This window comes from Emys orbicularis, chromosome 7 (assembly GCF_028017835.1).
Source record: "Emys orbicularis isolate rEmyOrb1 chromosome 7, rEmyOrb1.hap1, whole genome shotgun sequence".
NCBI classification, from domain to species: domain Eukaryota; kingdom Metazoa; phylum Chordata; order Testudines; family Emydidae; genus Emys; species Emys orbicularis.
The window spans coordinates 66,464,502-66,489,718 of NC_088689.1; the positions used below are offsets into that span (position 1 = coordinate 66,464,502).

General features: G+C 43.5%; 1 protein-coding gene across 1 annotated transcript in view; it reads right to left on the bottom strand.

The window, feature by feature from the left end:
- Nucleotides 1–25,217, bottom strand: part of KAT6B (lysine acetyltransferase 6B) — a 193,179-nt gene that overhangs the window by 161,022 nt on the left and 6,940 nt on the right. The window contains exon 2 of the mRNA XM_065407517.1: nucleotides 23,592–24,482. Coding sequence (XP_065263589.1) covers nucleotides 23,592–24,212 — 621 coding nt within the window. The 5' untranslated portion in view covers nucleotides 24,213–24,482. The remainder of the gene's footprint in view (nucleotides 1–23,591; nucleotides 24,483–25,217) is intronic.

Genomic DNA, 25,217 nt, shown 5'->3' on the forward strand with positions numbered 1-25,217 from the left:
TAAATTGGAAAAGATGGGGATTAATATGAGAACTAAAAGGTGAATAAGGAACTGGCTAATAAGGAGACTACAGCAGGTCATACTGAAACGTGAACTGTCAGGCTCAAGGGAGGTTACTAGTGGAGTTCCTCAGGGATTGGTCTTGGGACCAATCATTTAACAGTTTCATTTGTGACCATGGCACAAGAAGTGGGTGTGCGCTAATAAAATCTGCGGACGACACGAAGTTGGGAGGTATTGCCAATACAGAGGAAGACCGGAACATCATACAAGATCTGCATGACCTTGTAAACTAGAGTAATAGAAATGGGATGAAATTTAATAGTGCGAAGTGCAAGGTCATGCATTTACAGACTAACAAGAATTTTTGCTATAACCTGGGAATGTATCAGGTGGAAGTTACAGAGGAGGAGAAAGATCTGGGTGTATTGGTTGATTACAGGATTCCTATGAGCCACCAATGTGATGTGGCCATGAAAAAAGCTAATGCAGTCCTAGTATGCATGAGGCAAGGTATTTCCCATAAAGACAGAGAAGTATACGTACCATTATACAAGGCACTTGGTGAGACCTCATCTGGAATACGCTGTGCAATTCTGGTCTCCCATGATTAAGAAAGATGAATTCAAACTGGAACAGGTGCAGAAAAGGGCTACTAGGATAATCTAAAGAAAAGAAAACCTACCTTATGAGAGGAGACTCAAAGAGCTTGGCTTGTTAAGCCTAAGCTAAACAAGGGCGAGGGGAGATATGATTGCTCTCTATAAATACATCAGAGGGATAAATACCAGGGAGGGAGAGGAGTTAAGTTAAGCACCAATATGGACACAAGAAAAAATTAATATAAACTGGTCACCAACAAGTTTAGGCTTGAAATCAGACAAAGGTTTTTAACAATCAGAGGAGTGAAGTTCTGGAACAGCCTTCCAAGGGGAGCAGTGGAGGCAAAAAACCTAACTGGCTTCAAGACTGAGCTTGATACGTTTATGGAGGCAGTGACGAGCTGCCAAAATCTTAACAACCGGTTCCCTCCTTACCCCACGAGGGGGTCGTGGCCTGCCCCCCGGGACTCCTCCCCCATCCAACCCCCCGTGTTCCTTGACGCCCCCCCCCAGAACCCCTGCCACATCCACCCCCCTTCCCTGTCCCCTGACTGCCCCCCGCCGCCCCATCCAACCCCTCCTCTCATTCCTGATGGCCCTCCGGGACCCCTGCCCTATCCAACCACCCCTTCTCTCTGTCCCCTGACTACCCCTGGAACCCCTGCCCCTGACTGCCTCCCACTGCCCCATCCAACCCCTGCTCCTTCCTGACTGCCCTTGCCCCCATTCAATCCCCCTGTTCCCTGCCCTCTGACCGCCCCAACCCCTATCCACCTCCCCCACCCCCCCAAACTCCCCTGCCCTCTATCCAACACCCCCTCCCTGTTCCCTGACCGCGCTGCCTGGAGCTGGGCCAGGCTGGGCCGAGCTTGCAGCGCCTGGAGCCGGGCTGGGCCGAGCTCGCAGCGCCTGGAGCCCAGAGCATGCACCGGCGGCAGGGCGAGCTGAAGCTGTGGGGGGGGACGGGACGGCCGGGGACTAGTCTCCCCGGCCGGGAGCTCAGGGGCCAGGCAGGAGGGTCTCGTGGGGCCACCGTACTACTGGGTGCCCAGCCCGCCCTGCCCCTAAGAGCCAGAGGGACCTGCCAGGGGGCGAGGTGGGGAGTCCCGGCGGTGCTTACCTGGGGCAGCTCCCGGGAAGTATCTGGCAGGTCCCTCTGGCTCCTAGGGGCGGGGTAGCGTAGCTGGGGGGGGAGCAGGGGGTTACCTGCTGCGGCACGTGGCCCTCCTTGCGCCCCCCACCCCAGCTCACCTCTGCTCCGTCTGCTTGGGCCTGAGCGCGAAGCCGCTGCCTGCTTCTCAGCCCTCCCAGGCTTCCCGTGCGAACAGCTGATTCGCGGGAAGCGGGGGGAGGGGGGGAGAGGAGAAGCGGGGCAAAGCGTTCATGGGAGGAGGCAGAGGCGGAGTGGAGGTGAGCTGGGGCCGGGAGCTGCCAGAGCTTTACCGGTTGTTAAATTTAAAAGCCCTTTTAGAACCAGTTGTCCCGCGCAGGACAACAGGTTCTAAAAGGGCGTCTAAATTTAACAACCGGTTCCTGCGAACCGGCTCCAGCTCACCGCTGTAAGGAGGGGATGGTATAACGAGACTGCCTACAATGGCATGTAGCTGATCTGCGACTGCTCACAGTAAATATCTCCAACGGCAGCTGAAAGGACACTAGATGGGGAGGATTCTGAGTTATTACCAAAATTTCTTTCCTATGTGTCTGGCTGGTGGGTCTCATCCACATGCTCAGAGTCTAACTGCTTGCCATATTTGGGTCAAGAAGGAATTTTTCAGATTGGCAGAGACCCTGGGGGTTTTCGCCTTACTTTGCAGCATGGGGCACGGGTCACTTGCAGGCTTAAACTAGTGTAAATCATAGAATCAGATTATTAGGGTTGGAAGGGACCTCAGGAGGTCATCTAGTCCAACCCCCTGCTCAAAGCAAGACCAATCCCCAACTAAATCCCTAAATGGCCCCCTCAAGGATTGAACTCACAACCCTGGGTTTAGTAGGCCAGTGCTCAAACCACTGAGCTACTCCCCCCAGATGGTGGATTCTCAAGGGGGGAGGGATAGCTCTGTGGTTTGAGCATTGGCCTGCTAAACCCAGGGTTGTGAGCTCAATCCTTGAGGGGGCCACTTAGGGATCTGGGGCAAAATCAGTACTTGGTCCTGCTAGTGAAGGCAGGGGGCTGGACTCGATGACCTTTCAAGGTCCCTTCCAGTTCTAGAAGATAGGATATCTGCATTAATTTATTTTATTTTAAGTATTTGGAGGGCTATAAACATAAAGGTGAGCTGAATTATTTATATTAGTACCAAGTGATGTAACCAGGAGCTGTGGTATGAAACCAATAATAAAAATTTCACCACCAAAATCCAATTGGTTTACAGAGCAGTTTTACAAAAGGAATTTTTTTTTTTTTTTTTTTTAAAAACACAAAAGTATAATTGCTGGTAACATTTTTAATTCGGCTGGACAGAGCACTACAGGTTAATGACTTCAGTGGGAGCTAAATCCTTATTCCAGGGCGAAATCTGACCAAATGAGCATCCTGCAGGAAATAATCCTGGCAAGTGTGCCGGATGACCAAATAGATCTTTTCTTCCTCTGTTTCAGTGTAGATGCTTCTCTTGTGAAGCATCAAAGAAATGTAGTTTTGAAGCAGTTTAACATGTTTTGCTAGTTAAGCTAGTCTTTCATATCCATGTTAAATTCTACCTGTTTAAAACATTATGCAATATACATACTCCAGGAATTCACATGAAAATTGTTGGTTATAGCTAGGATTTCAGTGTAGAGACTTGTTCTGTTTGAATGCTCATGTATGCGAAGAGGCAGTGATTGGAATTATATCTGAAATGTTATCAGAAAAACTTCATTTTCTAACATTAGAAATCCGTTTCTGCACAGCACCTTCTGCCCCTACTGTAACTGAATAGTACAAAACATGGGATCTGAAAAGGCACAGAGTGTATATAGGTGATAATAAAGAGTGACTGAAGTTTTAAAACTTTCAGTTGGCAAACATGAAAACAAGATAACATAAGATAAATGTTATGTACAACTGTAAATTTGTTAAGCTGTTGTTCAGCTGAGCAGTAACTAACACATCAGTTACTAGTATGGAGGGTTCAAATCAATAAGACAAATGGATGCAAAGATTAAATGTCGGTCACATACCAGTTCTGGTATGTCAATCGCTGAGAAATGTTTAGATGCACTAGCCTGTCTGCTGCCAAATTTTGTTCCTGGTAATTTACTTATGGCTGGAGCGAACATTTAAAGTTGAGTAAAACTAAGTTACTTAACTTCTCAGTCTAAGTATACAAATACCCTCTCAATAGGGTAACTGTTTACGGAGATCAATATTTAATGACTTAAAGAAACCCACTTTGGTTATACAAGAAGGTTACACAAATTTAATCCATAGCAGATAGAACCCTGATCCTGCTAATTCTTACTTCCTTGAATAAAGGTTATTTGTGTGAATAGTCCAAATGCTTTTAACTGAACTATTTGTGTAAGAGAGATCTGCAGGATCAGAGTCTAAGTTATATGTATTTCAAGTTTGGAAAAAAGTACTTATCACAGAGAATCAAACTTTTTCAGGCCAAATTCTGCTCTGTTGTGCAGGTGTAAACATAGAGTAACCCATGTAATGGGGTGGAATGAAATCCAGCATGTGCAGTTACTTGAGAAGATTATACTAATTTTGTTCACATGAGCCCTCTAATACTCACACCTAAAACAAAAGTAAAGTGCGACTTGCATACAGAAACTGACCAATGAGGTCCTAAACATATACCCCAAATTAAAAAAAACATAGTGAGAGAACCAAAAGTGCCACTGGGGCTAAACAACAAAGTAAAAAGCAGTGAGAGACAAAAAGGCATCCTTTAAAAAGTGGAAGTTAAATCCCAGTGAGGAAAATAAGAAAGGAGCATAAATTCTGTCACATGAAGTGTAAAAATATAATCAGGAAGGCCAAAAAAGAATTTGAAGAACAGCTAGTCAAAGACTCAAAAAGTAATAGAAAAAATTGTTTTTAAGTCCATCAGAAGCAGGAAGCCTGCTAAACAACCAGTGGGGCCACGGACGATCAAGATGCTAAAGGAGTACGCAAGGACAGTAAGGCCATTGCGGAGAAACTACATGAATTCTTCGCATCAGTCTTCACAGCTGAGGATGTGAGGAGGATTCCCAAACCTGAGCCATTCTTTTTAGGTGACAAATCTGAGGAACTGCCCCAGATTGAGGTGCGACAGAGGACATTTTGGAACACTGTTTGGAACTGATTAAACAAACAGAAATAAGTCACCAGGACCAGATGGTTTTCACCCAAGTGTTTTGAAGGAACTCAAATGTAAAATTGCAGAACTAACTGTAGTCTGTAACCTATCATTTAAATCAGCTTTTGTGCTAAATGACTGGAGCATAGCTAATGTGATGCCAATCTTTTAAAAAGGGCTCCAGAGGTGATCCCAGCAATTACAGGCTCGTGAGCCGGACTTCAGTACCAGGCAAACTGGTTGAAACTAGTAAAGAACAAATATTGTCAGACATAGATAAAATATAATTTGTTGGGGCAAGAGTCCACATGGTTTTTGTAAAGGGAAATCATGCCTCACCAATCTACTTGAATTCTTTGAGGGGGTCAACAAGCATGTGGAAAAGGGGGATCTAGTGGATATAGTATACTTAGATTTTCAGAAAGCCTTTGACAAGGTCCCTCACCAAAGGCTCTTAAGCAAAGTAACCAGTCATGGGATAAGACGGAAGATCCTCTCATGGATTGGTAACTGGTTAAAAAGATAGGAAACAATGATTAGGAATAACAGGTCAGTTTTCAGAATGGAGAGAGGTAGATAGTGGTGTCCCCCAGGGGTCTGTACTGGGACCAGTCCTATTCATAAATGATCTGGAAAAAGGAGTAAAACAGTGAGGTGGCAAAGTTTGCAGATGAAACAAAACTACTGAAGAGAGTTTAGTCCCAAGCAGACTGTGAAGAGCTACAAAGGGATCTCACAAAACTGGGTGATTGGGCAACAAAGTGACAGATGAAATTCAGTGTTGGTAAATCCAAAGTAATGCACACTGGAAAACATAATCCCAACTATACACCTCTACCCAGATATAACGTGACCCAATATAACACGAATTCTGATATAACGCGGTAAAGCAGTGCTCTGGGGGGGGGGGGGGGGGCGGGGCTGCGCACTCCGGCGGATCAAAGCAAGTTCAATATAACGCTGTTTCACCTATAACGCGGTAAGATTTTTTGGCTCCCGAGGACAGCGTTATATCGAGGTAGATGTGTACATATAAAATGATGGGGTCTAAATTAGTTGTTACCACTCAAGAAAGAGATCTTGGAGTCATTGTGGATAGTTCTCTGAAAACATCCACTCTATGTGCAGTGGCGGTCAAAAACACAAACAGACTGTTGGGAATCATTAAGAAAGGGATAGATAATAAGACAGAAAAAATCATATTACCGCTATATAAATCCATGGTACACCCACATCTTGAATACTGCGTGCAGATGTGGTCGCCCCATCTCAAAAAAGATATATTGGAATTGGAAAAGGTTCAGAAAAGGGCAACAAAAATTATTAGGGGTATGGAACGGCTTCCATATGAGGAGAGATTAATAAGATTGGGACTTTTCAGCTTGGAAAAGAGATGACCAAGGAGGGATGTGATAGAGGTCTATAAAATCATGACTGGTGTGGTGAAAGTAAATAAGAAAGTGTTATTTACTCCTTCCCATAACACAAGAACTGGGGGTCACCAAATTACATTAAAAGGCAGCAGGTTTAAAACAAACAAAAGGTTTTTCACAACACACACAGTCAACTTGTGGAACTCCTTGCTGGAAGATGTTGTGAAGGCCACGACTATAACAGGGATCAAGAAAGAACTACATAAATTCATGGAGGATAGATCCATCAATGGCTATTAGCCATGGATGGTGTCCCTAGCCTCTGTTTGCCAGAAGCTGGGAATGGACAACAGGGGATGGATCACTTGATGATTACCTGCACTGTTCATTCCCTCTGGGGCACCTGGCACTGGCCACTGTCAGAAGACAGGATAGTGGGCTAGATGGACCTTTGGTCTGACCCAGTATGGCCATTCTTATGTTCCTATGGTTTCATGCAGGTGCAACTCCATTAGTACACGTACACACACACACAAAGTTTAACCTGTTTCTGAAATCTTCTAGCTACTGTGTAATTTTAATTGAGCTCAAGGTTTTCATAGTTGTTAAATGAAAAGAAAATATATTGCTGTTAAATTCTTCACATGTATCCCTTTAGTTTTAAAGTATGATGATTAACATTATAAGAGAAGATTAACATCATGAACTACATCCAACTAGTGCAGGTAGGGTCTGTGCAAATACCCTCTCCCTCCTATAAATTCTGGACCTGAAAGAGAAATGGCTTTCCATCCAATTTATCTCTACAAACTTGGAATTTAATTGGGGTTTTTCTAAAAAACAGCTGCCAAGATATTTTCAAATTAGGCAGAGTTCTCAAACATTTCCTCAGATAGTATTAGTTTATTAGGTAAAATAACCTATTAATAATAATTCCTTAGCATCATACATGTCAGGATCTCAGCATGCTTTTTAAACCATTAAAGACACACAGTGCTCCTGTGAGGTGGGCAACAACTGTCCCCTTCCAAAGAGAGTGGAAGGAGCTATGCAGAAATTAAAATAACTTGCCCATTAATACTGATACACAGCCAATAATACAATCCATATTTCTAGACTCCTAATCCTTAAAACAGTTTCCAACAGATTTCCTGCTGAATGACTAACTGAAGATGACTTTCCTCAGTAGCTATGCTATTAAATTATAAGATAGAATATCTTTAATTGTTAAAAATTACCAATAGAAATGAAGCTACAAATAAAAGGCAAAAACATCAGTGTTAGATAAGCAGGAGCCACAGCTCTGCTGTGAGAGGTGGGGAAAAGATTGTGTCTTAGTGCCCTTTTAAAAAAAGATTTAAGTTACCATGAGGAGTTAAAAATACAACTAGCAGGATTTCCCCCCTCCCTTAAGATGTGCAGCATATAGAAATGTCAAGTGCATTGATACAAGGAATTTTTTGCTGCATGTCACAGAACTGATGGGAAACTAAATTTAAAATGGCCACAGAAAAGCAAATCACTGGTTTCTAAGATCACACTGCATCAGCTCTAATGCTGTGCAGCAGAGCTAAATACAATGCACATATGCAAGTGCTGTAGCAGATTCTTGAAAGATATATAGCAATGCATCAGATTAGAATCTGCCCCAATAACTTGTTTTCTTCAGTCATCATTTCTCTTATAAAAAAAATGGTAGATGTTCAGAAAATGTCTATGATTTGCACCTGATCATTTTCCAAAACTGCCTGAAGGCTTGCATTCATAAGACAGCAAGATTTATTGCCAACCAACATGCCCTACTAAATTGGAATTATTCCTATTACACAATTTTCCAATATCAGAAAAATAAAGATTTCTAAATGTGTGTGAATGGTTTCTTGGAATAGAAGTTATTGGCAGTGGTGCTAAATTTCAGTAGCTAGTGAAAAAATTTGGATACGTTAGAAGGTTTATAACTGGTCAAAGCTAATCATATCAGAAGATTCTATTCCTGTTTATCAGCTCTAAAAAGTATGTTTATAGACTGACTGATGAACACTGATGAACATCCCCGTTAACTGGCTCCTGCAGTAGGTCTACTGGAGCACACAAAATGAAAGCAAGAGGAATAAAGTCGGAAATCAAAGCAAAACATCTTTTCTCCTATAATTTGAGAACCTGGCCATCTATATAAAGTGGATCTTCCTTAACTAGCCATTGTTAAATAAGTCAGCCAAGCAAAGAAGAAAATAATTGTTACATTAAAATGCTTTTATAAAACAACAAAATTGTTTTTGATAAAAGTATTGCTATTTTGACTATTTAAAAAGAGGCATTACAAAAAGAGACAAGGATTACGTTGAACTGATTTCTATACAGCCATTTTTATGGAGCTTGCTTTAATTACCTTCACATTCTACCACTTCAATGAATTAAGCTTCAGAACATGCTTGTGAATTAGGTGTTCTCCACATTTTTACAGATGAAGAAATGGAGAGGGGGAATGATTAAAGTCACTATTCAACAATAAGCTCCAGATGAGAGGATGGCAAGCTCACAGGGAGTCCGACAGATTTTATGCAGGTGGACGGCTATTGGAGCCAGCTGCAGGATCAGGGCCTATGGATAACTTCAAAGTCGCACAGGAAATCTGTGGCAAACCCAATAAGAGAACCTAGATCATCGGTCAGTCCTGTTTTTAAACCTCCCACACAACACACACGATTCACTTAACAGTATTTTTTTCTGTTTTATGTGTTATATGAATTCTTCAAGGGTTTTTGAAGCGGGGTTTCCTCTGCTTACAATTTTTCAGCTAATGTTTTGACTATATGAGGTAGCTGTACATAAAATCCCTCAAAGTAATTGTTCTACAACAGTAAACAAAAAAGACTACTGTACACACAGGGCTATCCTCTCCTATAAGTGGACTGGCCAAAATAAAAAGTGTATCCTTTGTTAACTCAAGTACTATGCATAAGGCTCCGTGTTTGTCACGGAGGTCACGAATTTTGTGACTTTCCGTGACCTCCATGACTTCTGCAGTGGCTGGTGTGCCTGGTCTGGGGGCTGCCTGAGCAGCTCAGGCAGCCGCTGGGCCAGTTACACTGGCTGCTGCTGGGGCAGTCTCGCACCCTTCCTCCCCGCCCCCAGCAGCAGGAGTTTGGGTATGGGGGGGCTCAGGGCTGGGGTGCGGGGTGGTGCTTACCTAGGGCGGGCTCCCCGCAAGGGCAGTGGGTCTCAAACTTTTTTTTTTACTGACAACCCCTTTCACATTGCAAGCCTGTGAGTGCGATCCCCTCTAATAAATTAAAGGCCCTTTTTAATATATTTAACACCATTATAAATGCTGGAGGCAAGCGGGTATTGGGGATGGAGGTTGACAGCTCGCGACACCCCCCCTCCATGTAATAACCTCACAACCCCGAGGGGTCCCAACCCCCAGTTTGAGAATCCCTGGGCTACAGGAACTTCCCTCCCTCAGCTCCCAGCTCCACATGCTGCCTCTGCCAGCAGCATCCCCTCCCCCCCCCCCAGCTCCCATTGGCAGCGGTTCCCAGCCAATGGGAGCTGCAGAAATGGGGCTTGGGGCGAAGCAGAGGGAGCACGTGGAGCTCAGGAAATGGGTAGGGAGCTTGCCCCAGCCCCGCCAACCCTCCCCCCCAGCACCCGGGGTGCCCCCTGAGCCATCCCACTGAGGCACCTCCCCCTCCCCCAAATTTTAGTCAGAGGTATATAATAAAGGTTACGGACAAGTCACGGGCCGTGAATTTTTGGTTATGCCCAGGACCGGTCCGTGACTTACTAAAAATACCCGTGACTAAAACGTAGCCTTAACTATGCCTAATCACCAGGATGAAATACACTGATGCCACCAAAAGCCTTGGATTTGCACTGACCAAACTGCACTCCCCATTAATGCTGCCTCCCACCACACAGACACCACATTTTTAAAAAAGTCAATTATGCCAGGCCACCCCTGAATAAGACGTTGTCTGGGGACAAGAAATTAATAGTTGGCAGTAAGTGTTGCCAACTGCATTACATTTATGCTGGCCCTTCCCACAGAGGGCTCTGCTGCATGACAGGAGTGCCACTCCCTCTGGCACAGCCCAAAATGGAGCACTTTGTGGGGTAGTGAAGTTTCCCCTCTCCTGGGCCAGATCTCAGCCCACCCAAACAACAAGGAACACTTAGGCTCCACCCAGCGGATGGACTGCTGGTGTTGGCTGCAGGCCTGCCACCTTAGAGGGAAATAAGTGTGGCGGTGGCCCTGGCCCCAGAACTAAGAACGCCCTGCTGGGATGGCAAGAACCCTCAACCCCAAACACACCCCTTTTGCTGGGTGGCAGGACACAACAGCAGAGACCTTACACATACACAGGACTCTCTTCTGGGGTGACTGAGTCCAGCATAACCTCCCTCTGCAGAGGATACAGCTCCCACAGCACTCAAACAAGAACACCTGAACTCTTCCCCTCCACCCACCCTAACAGTCTCTCTACAGCTCATGACATCTGTTTACACCATTCCCAAGTGGAAGGTAGCCTTTGCAACTATGAGGACCATAAACTTACAGCTAGAACCTTAGATTCTGCAGAAGCTGACAGTATCCATCCATGAGAGAGTCTTACTCAACCAGGGAGAGTTATTGATTTTTCTAACTGTGGCTACACAGTGTCACCGACTAAAACACAAAACACCTGGGGGTTTGTTTGGTTTTTTGTCATCAGCAGGGAGGTCATCATAAACATATTCAAACCAAGTCATAAAACCAATACAAGGCTTAGATTGGGCTAGTATGGCCCAGCTGCACCTTTCTCAAACTGCTATCTTGTCCTCAAGAAATCTTTTTTTTTTTTTCTTTTTAAGTTCACCTCTAGTTGAAGAGTTGAAAAAGGTGTATAACCAATGCAGAGATGTCCAAGTCCACTGAAAGCCTACAACAGTAACTCTGAGAGGCATGAGTGGCCCCTTCCAACTCACTGAGGTGTTAACTGATACCCAGAGATGATGATCTGAATGTCAATTTTGTTAACCATTTTATTAAGCATTTAAAAAGGGAGGATCACAGATTTGCACAACTGGTCTCATTTGGGTGGCCTAAGTGGGTGGTGTTTGAGAGATACCACAACCACTTATTTCCCTCTCCACCCCTCCACACACACACACACCCCCCAAAAAAAACAAAAAACTATTAACAGTGAAGCCCAAGGAGGCTACCATGGCCCATGGGCATATTCAAGCCACCACCACTCAACTCCGGTATCAGCCAAAAACTCAAGGAGCCCAGTAGAGGTCAGAGAGCACCTCAGATTTGTATGTCTGCACATTCTACTGTGATCAGTCTCTCATTCTGGGAATTCATATAGGCAGAGTTTATTTTGCAGGTGGGGAATTGTTCCCCCCACCCCACCCCAAAAAAACCAAACACACACACACTGCCTACCATTAATTTTCACACTGGTCACCTATACTGAAAAAGATAAGTCCAGGACCTCAACATTTTCACTGGAAAACCACAAAGCAAGCAAATAGCCCCAGGTATATCTGCAGTTAACATTACCTTCCAATATATTGAACTTCCACAAATCAAGAGAGGTGAAATGCTTTGATTGGGCTCTACACCTCATCAACATTTGTAGTCTGAAGTCAATGGGACTTGTGCTCCAAGTCACTTAGTCACCTCTGAAAATCCAACCCTTAGGCACCAAAATATAGGCTTCAAAGACTAGCTTTAGGCTTTTACTTTTCAAAAAAAAATTTTTTTATACATATCAGCCAAAAAGTTACTATAACTTCAATGTATTCAAAGTCCAAATAACTTTTCCTTGTTAACACTGAAGCAATATTGTTTTGAAGTGATAAAGGCTTTGCATTTAAGAAAAGGTTTTAATAAAAATGCAATTTTAGCTCTTGATGCTGCATACACGTATACATATGGGTTTTTCCTATTGAATGAAATGGGACTATTCATGCGAGTAAAGTTATATAACTGCTTAAATATTGAAGGATCAGAATCTTAATTTTTACAAAACTACTCTAGGCAAAAAAAATTAAGAAAAAGAGTAAGACACCCCACCAGTAGTGACATTAAAATTTAGAATAGTAAATTTTAAATGCTGTGCGATTTTTTTAATCTACATTTGTAGATTGTACCCTGGTCCGTCATTTGCCTAGATGGTGTCCCTAGCTGCCACACCACAATGGCACCCCAACATTGTCCCCGACAGCCTTAGTGCTCAAGGCCTGCAGTATCACAGCAGCCACTCCCCAGGTCTCTGACTGGCTGGGCAGTCAGCATTCTCCTTGGATACCTAATGCAGAAACCAACAGGAAGAAGCAGCCATCTAAACAATAGGCCATTGCCTGCTGGTTGCTGCCTAGACCACCTTGCCCTTTTACCTTTGCATAACTATACCTTGCCACCCTTGTGCTTTGCCTGACCCTGCCCTGCCCACCCTCACCTCCCTAATCCACTGACCCTCTCCCATGGAATGGCTCTCCTGGCTAGTGACCCGTACGAGAACTCCCTCCTGGCCCCTGACTGACTCTGATTCTGACTCACCTCCTGATTAACAGACGACCCGTGCACACTTGAGTTCAGCTCTAGACTGCCCCATATCCACTCCAGCCACCAGGCATTACACTGGTAGTACAGGTTCTCAAGTTAGTTTATAAAATCTCAACCCAATTTAAAATAAAATTATTTTAAAATAACTACACCAAGCAATTTAAACCAATCATTAAAATTCTTCTACCCTGGTGGGGTTCCATGTTTACTACCTCTCTACAGCCAGATCAAAGAATTGCTCTAGGACATTCTATGGCCTATTATGCAGAAAGGTCAAACTAGGTAATCATAGTGATTCCTTCTGGCTACCAGCAGTTTATAGGTAAAGTGTTTTTTGCACCCTAACTGGTTACTGCCCTGGAAATAACCTGGCATCTTGTAAACGTGCTCTGACTCAAAGCATCACCAATCTCAAAATTCTACAACTGAAATCTTGTGAATTCTTCTTACAATGCACAAGGAAGAACAGAATCCATCTCAGGGCACGTCTTCACTACCTGCCGGATCGGCGGGTAGCGATCGATCTATCGGGGATCGATTTATCGCGTCTAGTGTAGACATGATAAAATCGATCCCCGATCACTCTGCCGTCGACTCCGGAACTCCACCGCAGCGAGAGGCGGAAGCGGCGTTGGCGGGGGAGCGGCAGCGGTCGACTTGCCGCCGTCCTCACAGCCAGGTAAGTCGACCTAAAATATGCAACTTCAGCTATGCTATTCGCGTAGCTGAAGTTGCGTATCTTAGGTCGACCCCCCTCCCCGTAGTGTAGGCCTAGCCTCACTCACCCACAGTTACGCTAGTACTCAATTTTGCAGTCCTTGCACACAGCACCAGCACATTATTCATGCTAAGAAGAGTCCCAGCGCCAAAGACTTCAAAATTGGCATTGCACTTAAGTTGCCAAGAAAAGGTTTTCTAAACCACTTGACTTCCAAACTCTCCTCTCTCAGGAAGAGAGATTCTCTACTGCAATTTTGAGATATCAAATTACGAAACTTTGGTTGATTAGCAGTTAATTTATACTCAAAGGATCTTAAACAAAGGGAGGAAGTCAGAAAAGAAAAAAAAGCAGAAAACAGTTCCTAGTTTTTCCACCACATGTTGTACAACTGTGCTCTTGTAATATCAAGGAACAGTGGGATGTACAGACAGTTGGAATCTCAAGCATCAACAAATCCCAACTGTACTACGATGAGCAAACATTAGCCAAACAGGGGAGTTGAAAAGAACTACTTAATAAAATTAAGGCTGCTCTTGGGGCGGGACCAACTTTGTCAAACTAGACAAAAGACTAAAAGAGAAAATTAATTTTGGTTACTAAGGTAGAACCTGTTGCTTTTAACATAGAAATAATCTAGACAGAACAAACATTTGTAAACTAGTTACATTTGCTAATGAAACAAAATGTAGGCTGTCAGAGAGCAAAATAGGGAAATCCCTAAAATTTTTCAATTTGTAGGGCAACTGGGATGATGCCTGGTGCCCTGCAAAAAATCAGAGCTTATAGAAAGGCTGGAGAGAAGTGAATATGAACAAAAAAAATATTAAAATTATCCAAGTTTAACGCTCTGCTGTCAGCTACAATACAAACACTTCCTTTAAAACAGAAGCACATTACAATGGCTTCTTTCTTTTTGAAGAAGCACTGTTTTCAGAAGATTAAGTAAAAGGACTTCCTTGTAAATTTAAGCGCCAGTGCCTGAAATTCTATAGTTTCCCCCCAGTCAACAAAGAGGACAATCCATTTGTGGTTGGTGGGTATAATGCAGGAGAACAAAATCCTGGCTTTGCAGGATGCAATTTCTGCTTAGCAATAGCATGACAGTATAGGAGAAGAGTTCTTGAAGCTCTAGAACCAGTCTGCAATGGCAAGGGTAGGGGAAAAGACACTGGCTAGGTTCTAGTGGTATGGGAACTAGGGTCTTCACCGTCAGCAAGGAGAAGAGAAGAGTAGCAGCTCGGGGGGGGGGGGGGGGAGGAGAAAACACACATATATATATACAAAAACTATCTTGGAGGAGAAAACTGTGGGAGGTGCAGAGGACTACCTTCTTTTTTTGGAAGATTAAACTAGGCTGCCAACTCCCTAATTCATCAGACCAAAGTGATGGCCACCAAAACCCATAGGTGCCGGCTTCCTATGGGCCCAGGAGATGCTCAACCCCCTTCTCCGCCCCAACCCCCTTCTTCTCCCACCCCACCCCTTCTCCCAAGACCCCACCACGCCTCTTCCCACCCAGTTCAGCCCCCTCCTCCCAGCGTGCCCCATTCTCACTCTTCCCCCTCCCTCCCAGAGCCTCCTGCATGCCACAAAACAACTGATCATAGCAGGCGGGAGATGCTGGGGGGGGGGGGGGGGGGGGAGGTGCTGATCAGCGGGGCAGCTGACTGCCAGTGGGTGCTAAGCAGGACTGGAGAACCCAGGGCTGGAGCACCCACAGAGTCGGCGCTTATGCCAAAACCACCACCACTTTCCATGAAGAGAGATTAAGATCTGGTTCAGTGTCTAGAAAAGGATTAGAAAAAAAGAACTGCAGGAACCAGATTAGAGGATTCATGGAGGGATACAAGGATTTTAGTGGGGTTTTCGGTAGAATTCCACCTTGTGGCCTCAAGATTTCTTGAGAGGCCATTTACTGAACCCCTCAGAATGCTTGGCATGAAGGCCTTGAGGTAACTAGCAGTCCTCTTCTTGAGCCCATACTGATAGAGATCAAGGGCAAAGAAAAAAGTTTCTCTGTCCTTATCCCTGGGACCGGCACAAGATCAAGCAATATGTGGAAGACAGACTTCTTGTGGCAGTAGAGTGGGAATTTTTATAATCTTGGAAACTCCCTGGGATTTTAAGGACTAGTCAAGAGTCAGGCCATGAGCTTGCAGAACGTAGAGACACGGGTTCAGTACTGGACCTGGATTCAGGAGGCTGTCTATTATCCCCTCCCCGCCCCCATCTCCAATCACCTCTCCCCAATAAAATGGAGCAGGTCCATGAAGTAGAGTCACTCGGCCTACCAGCACCAAGAGGCACCCTCCTCTTTTCATAAAATCATAGAATCGTAGGACTGGAAGGGATCCCGAGAGGCCATCTTATCCAGTCCCCTGCACTCATGGCAGGACTAAGTATTATCTAGACCATTACTAACAGGGGTTTGTCTAACCTGCTCTTAAAAATCTCCAATGATGGAGATTCCACAACCCCACTAGACTATTTATTCCTATGCTTAACCACTGACAGTTAGGAAGTTTTTCCTAATGTCTAACCTAAACCTCCCTTACTTCAATTGAAGCCCATTGCTTCTTATCCTATCCTCAGAGGTTAAGAACAATTTTTTCTTCCTCCTCCTCCTTGTAACACCCTTTAAGTACTTGAAAACTGTCATGTTCCTCTCAGTCTTCTCTTCTTCAGAATAAACAAACACACATTTTTTCAATCTTCCCTCATAGGTCTTGTTTTCTAGACTTTTAATCATTTTTGTTGCTCTCCTCTGGACTTTCTCCAATTTGTCCACATCTTTCCTGAAATGTGGCACCCAGAACAGGACACAATACTCCGGTTGTGGCCTAACCAGTGTGGAGTAGAGTGGAAAAATTATTTCTCATGTCTCACAGTTCTTTAAGATTTTCTGGAGGAGCAAAAGGGTTTGAAAGGAAGGCCTAAAATCGCTTGTTTAACCAGCTGATAATGAACGCATTCCGTTTGGGATCTGTTGCGGGGATTGGGGACCCTGATAGTTCTGGGGGAGATTGCAAATAGGTTACATGATAGTGACCTAGTCTGCTGATACCCACTGGAAAACTTCCCTGTAGAGTTTACATTTGCCTGGATGGATGAGCTAATGGCCATAACTATTAAATTGGCTGGACACATGAAGAGCCTTCAGAGATCCAGATCTTCTCTCTACTTAATGCAAAAGCAGGACAGACTTACTCATGAGGCACCAGTTCTTGGTTCAAGTAGGCTATCACTGGTGAGTTCTCCAACCTGATCATGATTTATTGCACTGGATGGTATTTCAGAGAAACCAGAGCAAGCCTGACAGCCCTAACTTCTAATACACTGCCTCTGCCTGGAAGAACTAAACCAGGGGTCGGCAATGTTGGCACGCGGCTCGCCAGGTAAGCACGCTGGCGGGCCGGGCCAGTTTTATTTACCTGCTGACGTGGCAGGTTCGGCCGATCGCGGCCCCCACTGGCCGCGGTTCGCCGTCCCGGGCCAATGGGGGCGGCAAGAAGCGGCGCGGGCGAGCGATGTGCTGGCCGCGGCTTCTCGCCGCCCCCCATTGGCCCAGGACGGCGAACCGCGGCCAGTGGGGGCCGCGATCGGCCGAACCTGCCGCGTCAGCAGGTAAATAAAATTGGCCCGGCCCGCCAGGGTGCTTACCCTGGCGAGCCGCGTGCCGAACGTTGCCGACCCCTGAACTAAACCTTCTGAACATACCAAGTGGGAAATGAGCATCATATCCACTGGCACCTATGGGGAGGGGAGGAAATCCTTCAATGAGGACTTGGCTCAAGAGAAACTGACCCATCCATTCAGGTCAGAGAGGGCTTCCCTGAAAGGAGGGCCTCCAATTTGAATTCCAGGAGATCCCCAGTAAGTGAAAGACTAAAACATACCAGTTGTTGGCAGGCTGGCCACCAGGGTCACCTGTAAGGATATGCAGCTCCTGATGGATACTTCTGTAAGATCAAAAGCTGGAGTTGCTTGCAGGCCTGGAATTGCATTACAGAGAGCAAGAGCTCTCCCCTCCTCCTTTTTAATCTACTACGACTCCAAAATGGGGTGAGGGAGCTTTTCTCCTGGTTCACAACAAGCCCAGAGTTTCAAATGTGAGGAGATATCCATCTGGATGCTGCCTATTTAGCGACTTTGGACACAAATCCCTGAAAGAGGCCAGATATATAAGGCATTAAACAGACAGTTCGTCTGAGAGCAGCAGCTAATTACCATCACCATTTTGTTGGATGCTCCAGGGGACAGAAGCAAGCACAAATGGTAATGTGGTGTACCGCTTTATAGTCAGTCTGCTGAAAACCTCATGAACGTCTGGTAAGCTGGGATAATGGACAGGTTTAGAGACAATTGCTGAGGTCAATGGACAACAGGAAGTCTCTTGGTCATTTGCCCCTGGGGACAGAGTATAACAGGAACTCCATCTTTAACTGTTGTATTTAATAATTGGGTCAGTTATGACAGGACTAGGCTCAGCATCATTCCCCAGATCATTCACAGACATGAAAGTACCTTGAGAAGACCCATACCTGTTTGGTCCAAGGAACTGGCAAGATGGCTCCTAGCAGATGGGAGAGGGTTTTGGCCACAGCGAGTCTGGTCTGACAAAGGGCAGAAGCAAGGGTAAAACTCCATTAAGTAGTTTGCAAGAGCTACTTCGAGGACTCAGGAGATTCTAGAACAACCATGCAGGCAACAAGAAATGCTTCCTCTTGGCACCTCTGACTCAGGAGGATCAGAAGGAAAGAAATAAAGCTGATTACACCCTCTTTAAATTAAGGCTCAGGCTTGAAGTTTGTTGCTTGAACTTGTTAGTGTTCAACTTGTGCCCGACTTCAGGCCAGCAGAGAGAGAAAAATAGGCTTATTCCTCTGGAATGAGGAAGATGGAGAGGGGATTATTTGCTCTTGTTTTTAAAAACTGCTGGTGTAAAGAGATTTTTCTGTCTGAAAAATCTTTATAAACAAAAGTCTTGGCCAGCCCAGAATATTTTTGGGCCATTGAAGGAAGAGAATATATTCTTTCCTCAGAAATGCACCCAGATGGGGTTGGAACTAAGGAAGCTAGGATGTTGTCTGTTAGTTGAATGGAGTCCTGGAATATGTGGCTTAGGTTCTTCACTAGCAGAAGACATATGGAGAATTTCTTACAGACTAACTCTGCGAGTGGGGCAGGTGGTCCTGGATAATTTAACGTCAGCTATGGTAGGTCACTGTAGGCAAACAGACGTCAATGGGTGTGGAACACTGCCCTAATTATGGAACAAGTACAGTGGGAAGAAGCAGGAGAGACAACTTCCTTTCTGCCTGGCTTTTTGCTTCTGCTCTCCAGTATATCTGAAGGCCAGATGGGCAAGGTGGAGCAATTAGCAAAACCTTTAGCCAACAGGCTCCAGCTGCCTTTCCACAGGGAAGGAGCAGAGAGGGGAGGAGCCTGGAAGAGGGGGCTGGGTGCCAGAATCTTCTCTATACATTGGCTCCCTGCCTGACAGACAGAAGGAGGAACACCCAGTGTCTGCACTGGCAGAAGCAGCATCCCAGACAATTGAAATTCAAACCATGCCAAGTTATAATTCGAAAAGCAAGTAAGGTCTTCATAGGCCAGTAAAAACATTAAATAAGAGTTCAAAGTATGAAAAATTAATAAAACAGCTTGTTTTTGCAATAAGATCAATTTGTAGGGACAAATTGAAAGTGAAAAAGAAAAACCATACAAAGAATGACTCTTGGCATAAAAATCTAATGCAGAGAACTATTACTCAACTGTGGGGTTTTTTAAAAAAGGCATTCAAGAGGCCTAAGAAAATATTAAAAATGAATACATATCAAATGACATACATTGTCTCTTCTGATTCACCCATAACATAGGAAAGCCCAATAGCTATACCTGTGTTATAGACACCCACTATCTGTCACAAACCACTGCACATCCATGTCTACACAGAGTAAGCTCTTGCAAATGATCAACCCACATCCCTTGTTTTTAAAACAGCCCCTCTTTATTAGTACATGAGTGTGTGGGGGAGAGAAGGTAAGTGTAAGCCACCACACTAGTCCCAAAATAGTTATCTGTGATGCTCTTTAAAAGTTCAATTCATTTAGCTCTAACCACACTTTCTGCCGTCCAGCCCAGAAAGCTTATTGTTGAAAACCTAGAGGACATTCCTAATGGAATATGTTTTACCTATGGGCCAGGTGCTTCCATCCCCTCATGCAGATGGAGAGGAGCAAAAGGATATTGAGAAATAAGTGGCTCCATTGCACACTTCTCTTCCCATATTGCTGGGAGCCCTTTGAAGCCCCTCCATGTAAATGTAGTACAGACATAAGAACTGCCATACTAGGTCAGACGACGGTCCATTTTGCCCAGTATCCGGTCTCCAACAGTGGCTGTTCTACAGCTTCAGTAGGAATGTACAGAACACAGCAATTACGGGAGCAATCCAGCCCTGTCTTCCAGTAGTCAGAGGTTTAGGGTCACCCCAAGCATGGGGCTACATCCCTGACCATCATAACTAATAGCCATTTATAGGCCTATCCTCCATGAATTTACCCAGTTCTTTTGGGAACCCAGTTATACTTTGGCCATCACAACATCCTATGGCAATGAGTTCCACAGGTTAGCTGTGTATTTTGTGAATAAGTACTTCCTGTTTGTATTAAATCTACTGCCTCTATTTCGTTTGGCAATGGCAGGTTTTTGTATTGTGTGAAAGGGTTATATCACTTCTCTATTCATTTTCTCCACACCATTCATGATTTTATAGACCTCCATCATATCCCCCTTTACTCAGTTATCAGCCCTAAATCTTTTCAGTCTGTCTTCATATGGAAGCTGTTCCATACCCTTGACCATCTTTTTCCACTACTCTGAAACTCTACAGGAAGCAGAGCTGACATTTAAACACATGCTCTCCTCTGGACTCATGCAAGTTTTCTATCGGAAATACACATGGTAGTTAAAGCTTGCATTAACTCTACTCTGTGGCTTCTATTCCCAGTGGAGCAGGGAGGTAATACACAGCTATGGTGGAATACCAATGGACTATACCACTCCTAACATAACCCTGATGCCAGAAGAAAATGGATCCAGACAGCTTCATGGAAAAGGCTAACCCAGGATCCACACACCAGTGCTCTAACATCTCTCTGGACCCTTGGGATTTGCATGCAGCACACCTCATCTGTGAGTTCACAACCCCACCCCTCCATCACCAACATTTAAAAGGAGTTTGCAACTCCTGTTTTGCAAGGCAAACTTCAGAGTTCCCACAGCATTATTTTGTTTATTACAGCAGCATCTAGAAGCCCCAACTGAGATCAGGCCCCCACTGTGGGGGACACTATATAAACACAATAAGAAACATTACCTCACACTGGGTTCCCTCCAAGCCCCCCACAGAGGGGAATATCAAGGTCTGCATTTGGTCCCACCAGTCTGAAAGCTCAGTTTACTTCAACCAACCTTCATAGAGTTCGATGATATACACACACAGCTTCTCAGTTATCCCACCCTGATGTGCTACTACTTGTATTAGTAAGTACAACTTGTATAAGCAAGGGTTTACGAAATCAGACTAAATGTCCATAAAAACACTGAGATCTTTGAATTCAAGATGCTATTTTAATCATCATTTCTACAGAAGGGGCAACATGAATGGTCATGACCAATCTTCTGACATACTTTCTTTTTCTCCAGCATAAGAAATCGTACTTTAGTACAGTGTATATACCACCACCGATTTAGATCAAAGAGGGGCCTTTAAAATATACTAGCCCTGTCAAAGTCTAGCGTTCAATCTGAAAGGCCAGTTGGCTACATTTTGGTAAATCAAATTCAAGGGATAATCTTGGGACACACCTTGTACAACCATTCTGTGAACTATTCCTACTTTCAGTTAAAAAGTTGCACCACATTTTTTCCTTCAGTACTAACCTGTACACTTATGGAACGTAAGTAAAACAGCAAGATGAACAATATAAGACACATTTAAATAATTTATTAAAGAGATGGTTAATTTAAAATAAAGTCATGCAACTGGTAGTTACATACAAGACATTGGCCCCATAATAGTTTATAGGTGAATTCTTACAATATAGTTTAATGTGGCAGATTCTCAGCTGCTACATGTCAGCCCAGCTCTGTTATTTGAGTGGAGCTACACAGGTTTCCAGAAGCTGATGTAAAAACTTTGAGTAAAATCTAAGCAGCATAAATTAGCAGTACATCTTTATACCTGAATTTGCTTCATATAATGAAAGCTCAATTCTTGTAACAACACTTGACATCAGAGGACTGATTTGTTGGACATATGTTCAAAAATCAAAGTTAGATCTATATAAGCATTTCTTAGTAGTACAATGAAGGCTAACTTTTCCAGCACTATGACCTATGTGACCATTTGCTTGCCCTGAACGAGTCACTATCCCTACACTACCAGTGGAGATTTCCTCCTGAGAACACGGATCATGAAGATCCGACATATTATTAATGTGTTTTTGTTTGCTTCAAATGATTCACTTCAGTGTAGAATACTGGAATTACAGCAAGAATTCCTAAAGGTACTTGTAATGATGAAGCTCTCAGTGGTTTGCATAATTAGATCTATACAGTGTATGAATATAGAAAAAAAAAAATCACATGGTAAGCAATACTCCTGAATTCCTATTCCAATTCTAGGGCCTGATGCACCATGCACTTTTCATACATGAGCAATATCACTGAAATAAATGGGTAACTTTGCTTGAGCACCCCCATCTACATATAATTCTGCAGGCTCAGGCTTCTAGTCAGTGTCACTTTGCCATCAGCTCCATAGCTGCATTGCTTCTGTACAACAATGTAGAATAAGACACAAGCTAGGCTGAGAGGAGAAAGGAATGAAAGAAATCAGTGTGAAAACTGCTAAGAGGAGGATTGATAGAGATGCCGTTTGCAGCCCCCATAATTGTCAAAAGAAATGTGTATGTTATGCAAAGTCAGAAGTGAGCACTAACAAAATGCATCTGAAGTTCAAAAGCCACTCTGCAATTAATCCATTAAAAAAGCCACTGAGATGAATAATGCAAGCAGAGTGAGATACCAGATGGCAGAGTCGGAAAAATTCTAGTGAAGTTTCCAAAAGCACACCACAACCTCCAAGTGAGGAATGACCAAGGGTTCCCTTTAGGTATTTTTTATGCCATTGATGCTCTCTCATCATCTCATCCTTTAAAATCTTGGGATGAAAACACAGGGATAAGTTTGAGAAAGAAGTCAGAGCCATTAAACACCTCTGCTGGAAGTATAAGGCCCACCTTGTAACAAAGCAGATGTATGATGGTCAAGAAAATTAAAATGGGCTGAGAACATTCTTCAGGACACTGAGAGCCACAAAAGATCCCATGGTAGAAGGAAGAGGAAGCAACACATTGATCTGACATCTGTAGTTCAGTTCCTAGATGCATGTATTATTAACTTCAGCTCACAATAACCACAGTTCTAAGGCGGAGTATAACTAAAATACATTTTTTTGTTGTTGTTTTTTTTTTAAAAGGACTTAAGACTACATTAGAAATTTATTAACAATAGATCTACTAATTAGTGTTACTATAGTTGTAAAACAAATTGTGTCTGATCCATGCATTATAGTACAAAACTACACACACAAAGAAGTGAACTGCTTGAATTCTACTGATTTTTATGCCAGGATTATAGCAACATCATAACATTACTTTATCAAGCTGGTGGAATAGGGGACAAAAAGACATTTCATCTCCAAAAGTGCCCAAGCGCAAGGGCACACACACCCCATTTCCACATAGCTCCTCTTCCCTATCTTAAAAAACAAAACCAGGAACAACCCAAACACTTCACAACAGCATATACAGCAATGCAGGCATCACCTTTCAGAATGTGTTAGTCAAAGATTCATTCACAAACAGTTAAATTAATCCAAAACTATTCCAAATTATAACAAGCAACTTCATATAAAACCAAAGGAAAACTGGAATAGTCATTTATTTGGATTTTGTTTTCACGTCTAGATTTGCCTTCATTTTCCACACTTACCTGGTCTTTTTCATGGGGTAGAAGGCTTACAGGTGGAAGAGAAGCTGGGAAAGCACTGGAATATTTTGGAGTTCCTTTACTGTCCAAACTACCATAATTCACCCTATATTGAGGTCCATCCTTCAGTAACCTCCCATTATTTACAGCACGCTTGGCCCCCAACCGTAATCTCTGCTGAAAGACAGGGTTGTTGAAAATACTTGCTAGGTCATTTTGACTTCTCAAATATTTCTCTATGTTTTTCAGAGAGGAGCCATTTGGTTCCTGAAGCCCTTCGATTGCTCTTCTCAATAGTTTATTCCAATCCACATTACGAAGCTCATTAGAGGCTCCTCTAGATCCCTTAACAGATTTAGGAAGAGTGCCAGGTTTAACAGATGAAAACCGCCCAGGATTATCTGGGTCCTTGTAGGATGCAAGGCCTTTGTTGGTAACTTTAAGAATAGAGCCATCTTGAACACTTAGTTCCAACTGTTCTGAAACAGTTTTCTTATCTAATCCATGTGAAGCGCACACAGCATGACAAATTCTTTCTTCAGATGGCCTTTGCTTTTGCTTTTTAACCTTTTGTATAGCCTCAAGAATCCACTCTGTATAAAGTGGGTTTGCAAGTTTTACCATGGTTGACCAAGAATATCTTCCAGCCAAAAGTTACCCATAGAGGTTCCTCTTTATTCTTTTAACAGATCTTTCAAAGGTTATTCACAACTCTAAAACAATCAGAGAGTTCCACATGCTGTTTAGCAGCTTCTCATAAATATCCATCCTTCAGGAATCAGAAGAGACACAGAAACACGTGCTGACTGAAATTCCTTATCATTTTACCAACTTGGAAGTCTAGAAAGACTGTTCCTGGTGGTACGGGTACATCCTTATCAAGGAAGGTAAAAGCTTTAGAGAGAGAAGAAAAGAAACAAACAGTTAATGCTGAAATAGATACAAATTAGCAATAAAAATAATATTCTAGTGTCATTTTTTTTAGCTTGGAGATGGTCCAGTAATGAAGCCTCCATGTGACTTTTTAAAAACAGCACTTTATTTGCAAAATGTGTTTGAGAATTCCACACTTCCCTCCCCTTTTAGAAAGTGATCCACAGACTGCATAAATTTCTACTCATACCCAGTGTAACTGTAATTTTTAAGAGTCCCAATTCCCCAACCAATTACTCACTGCTTAGTTTTTAAAAGGATTCAATTCAGTGAAGTCTTTCCTGGTGGAACACTAGTGGTCAATAGACCTTCTTGAAGCCCACCACTGTAAAAAAGTAAACACCATACATATGCACTATAGGCTTGTAATTAATGAAGAAAGGATTAGCTGCACCTGTTAGGGAATTAGTTGATAAAGTGCCCTTTGTCAAGCATTCCCTCCTTTTCAACAGGCTACAAAAATTAAAAACTACCTGTTTTGTTTGATTAGTTTATATGTAGTTTAATCACAACCACCACCAGAACACAAATACTATATGACTGATATAGTGCCCATAACAAGTATCAATGTCACAGTATGTACAGGGATAACCATACACCACTGAGCTACCATCACCTCTGAGGCTGAAAACAAGGGCCTACCTGTGCCAGCAATACCAGAGCTTCTTAGCAAGGAGGAACTTTGCCAATGGAGTG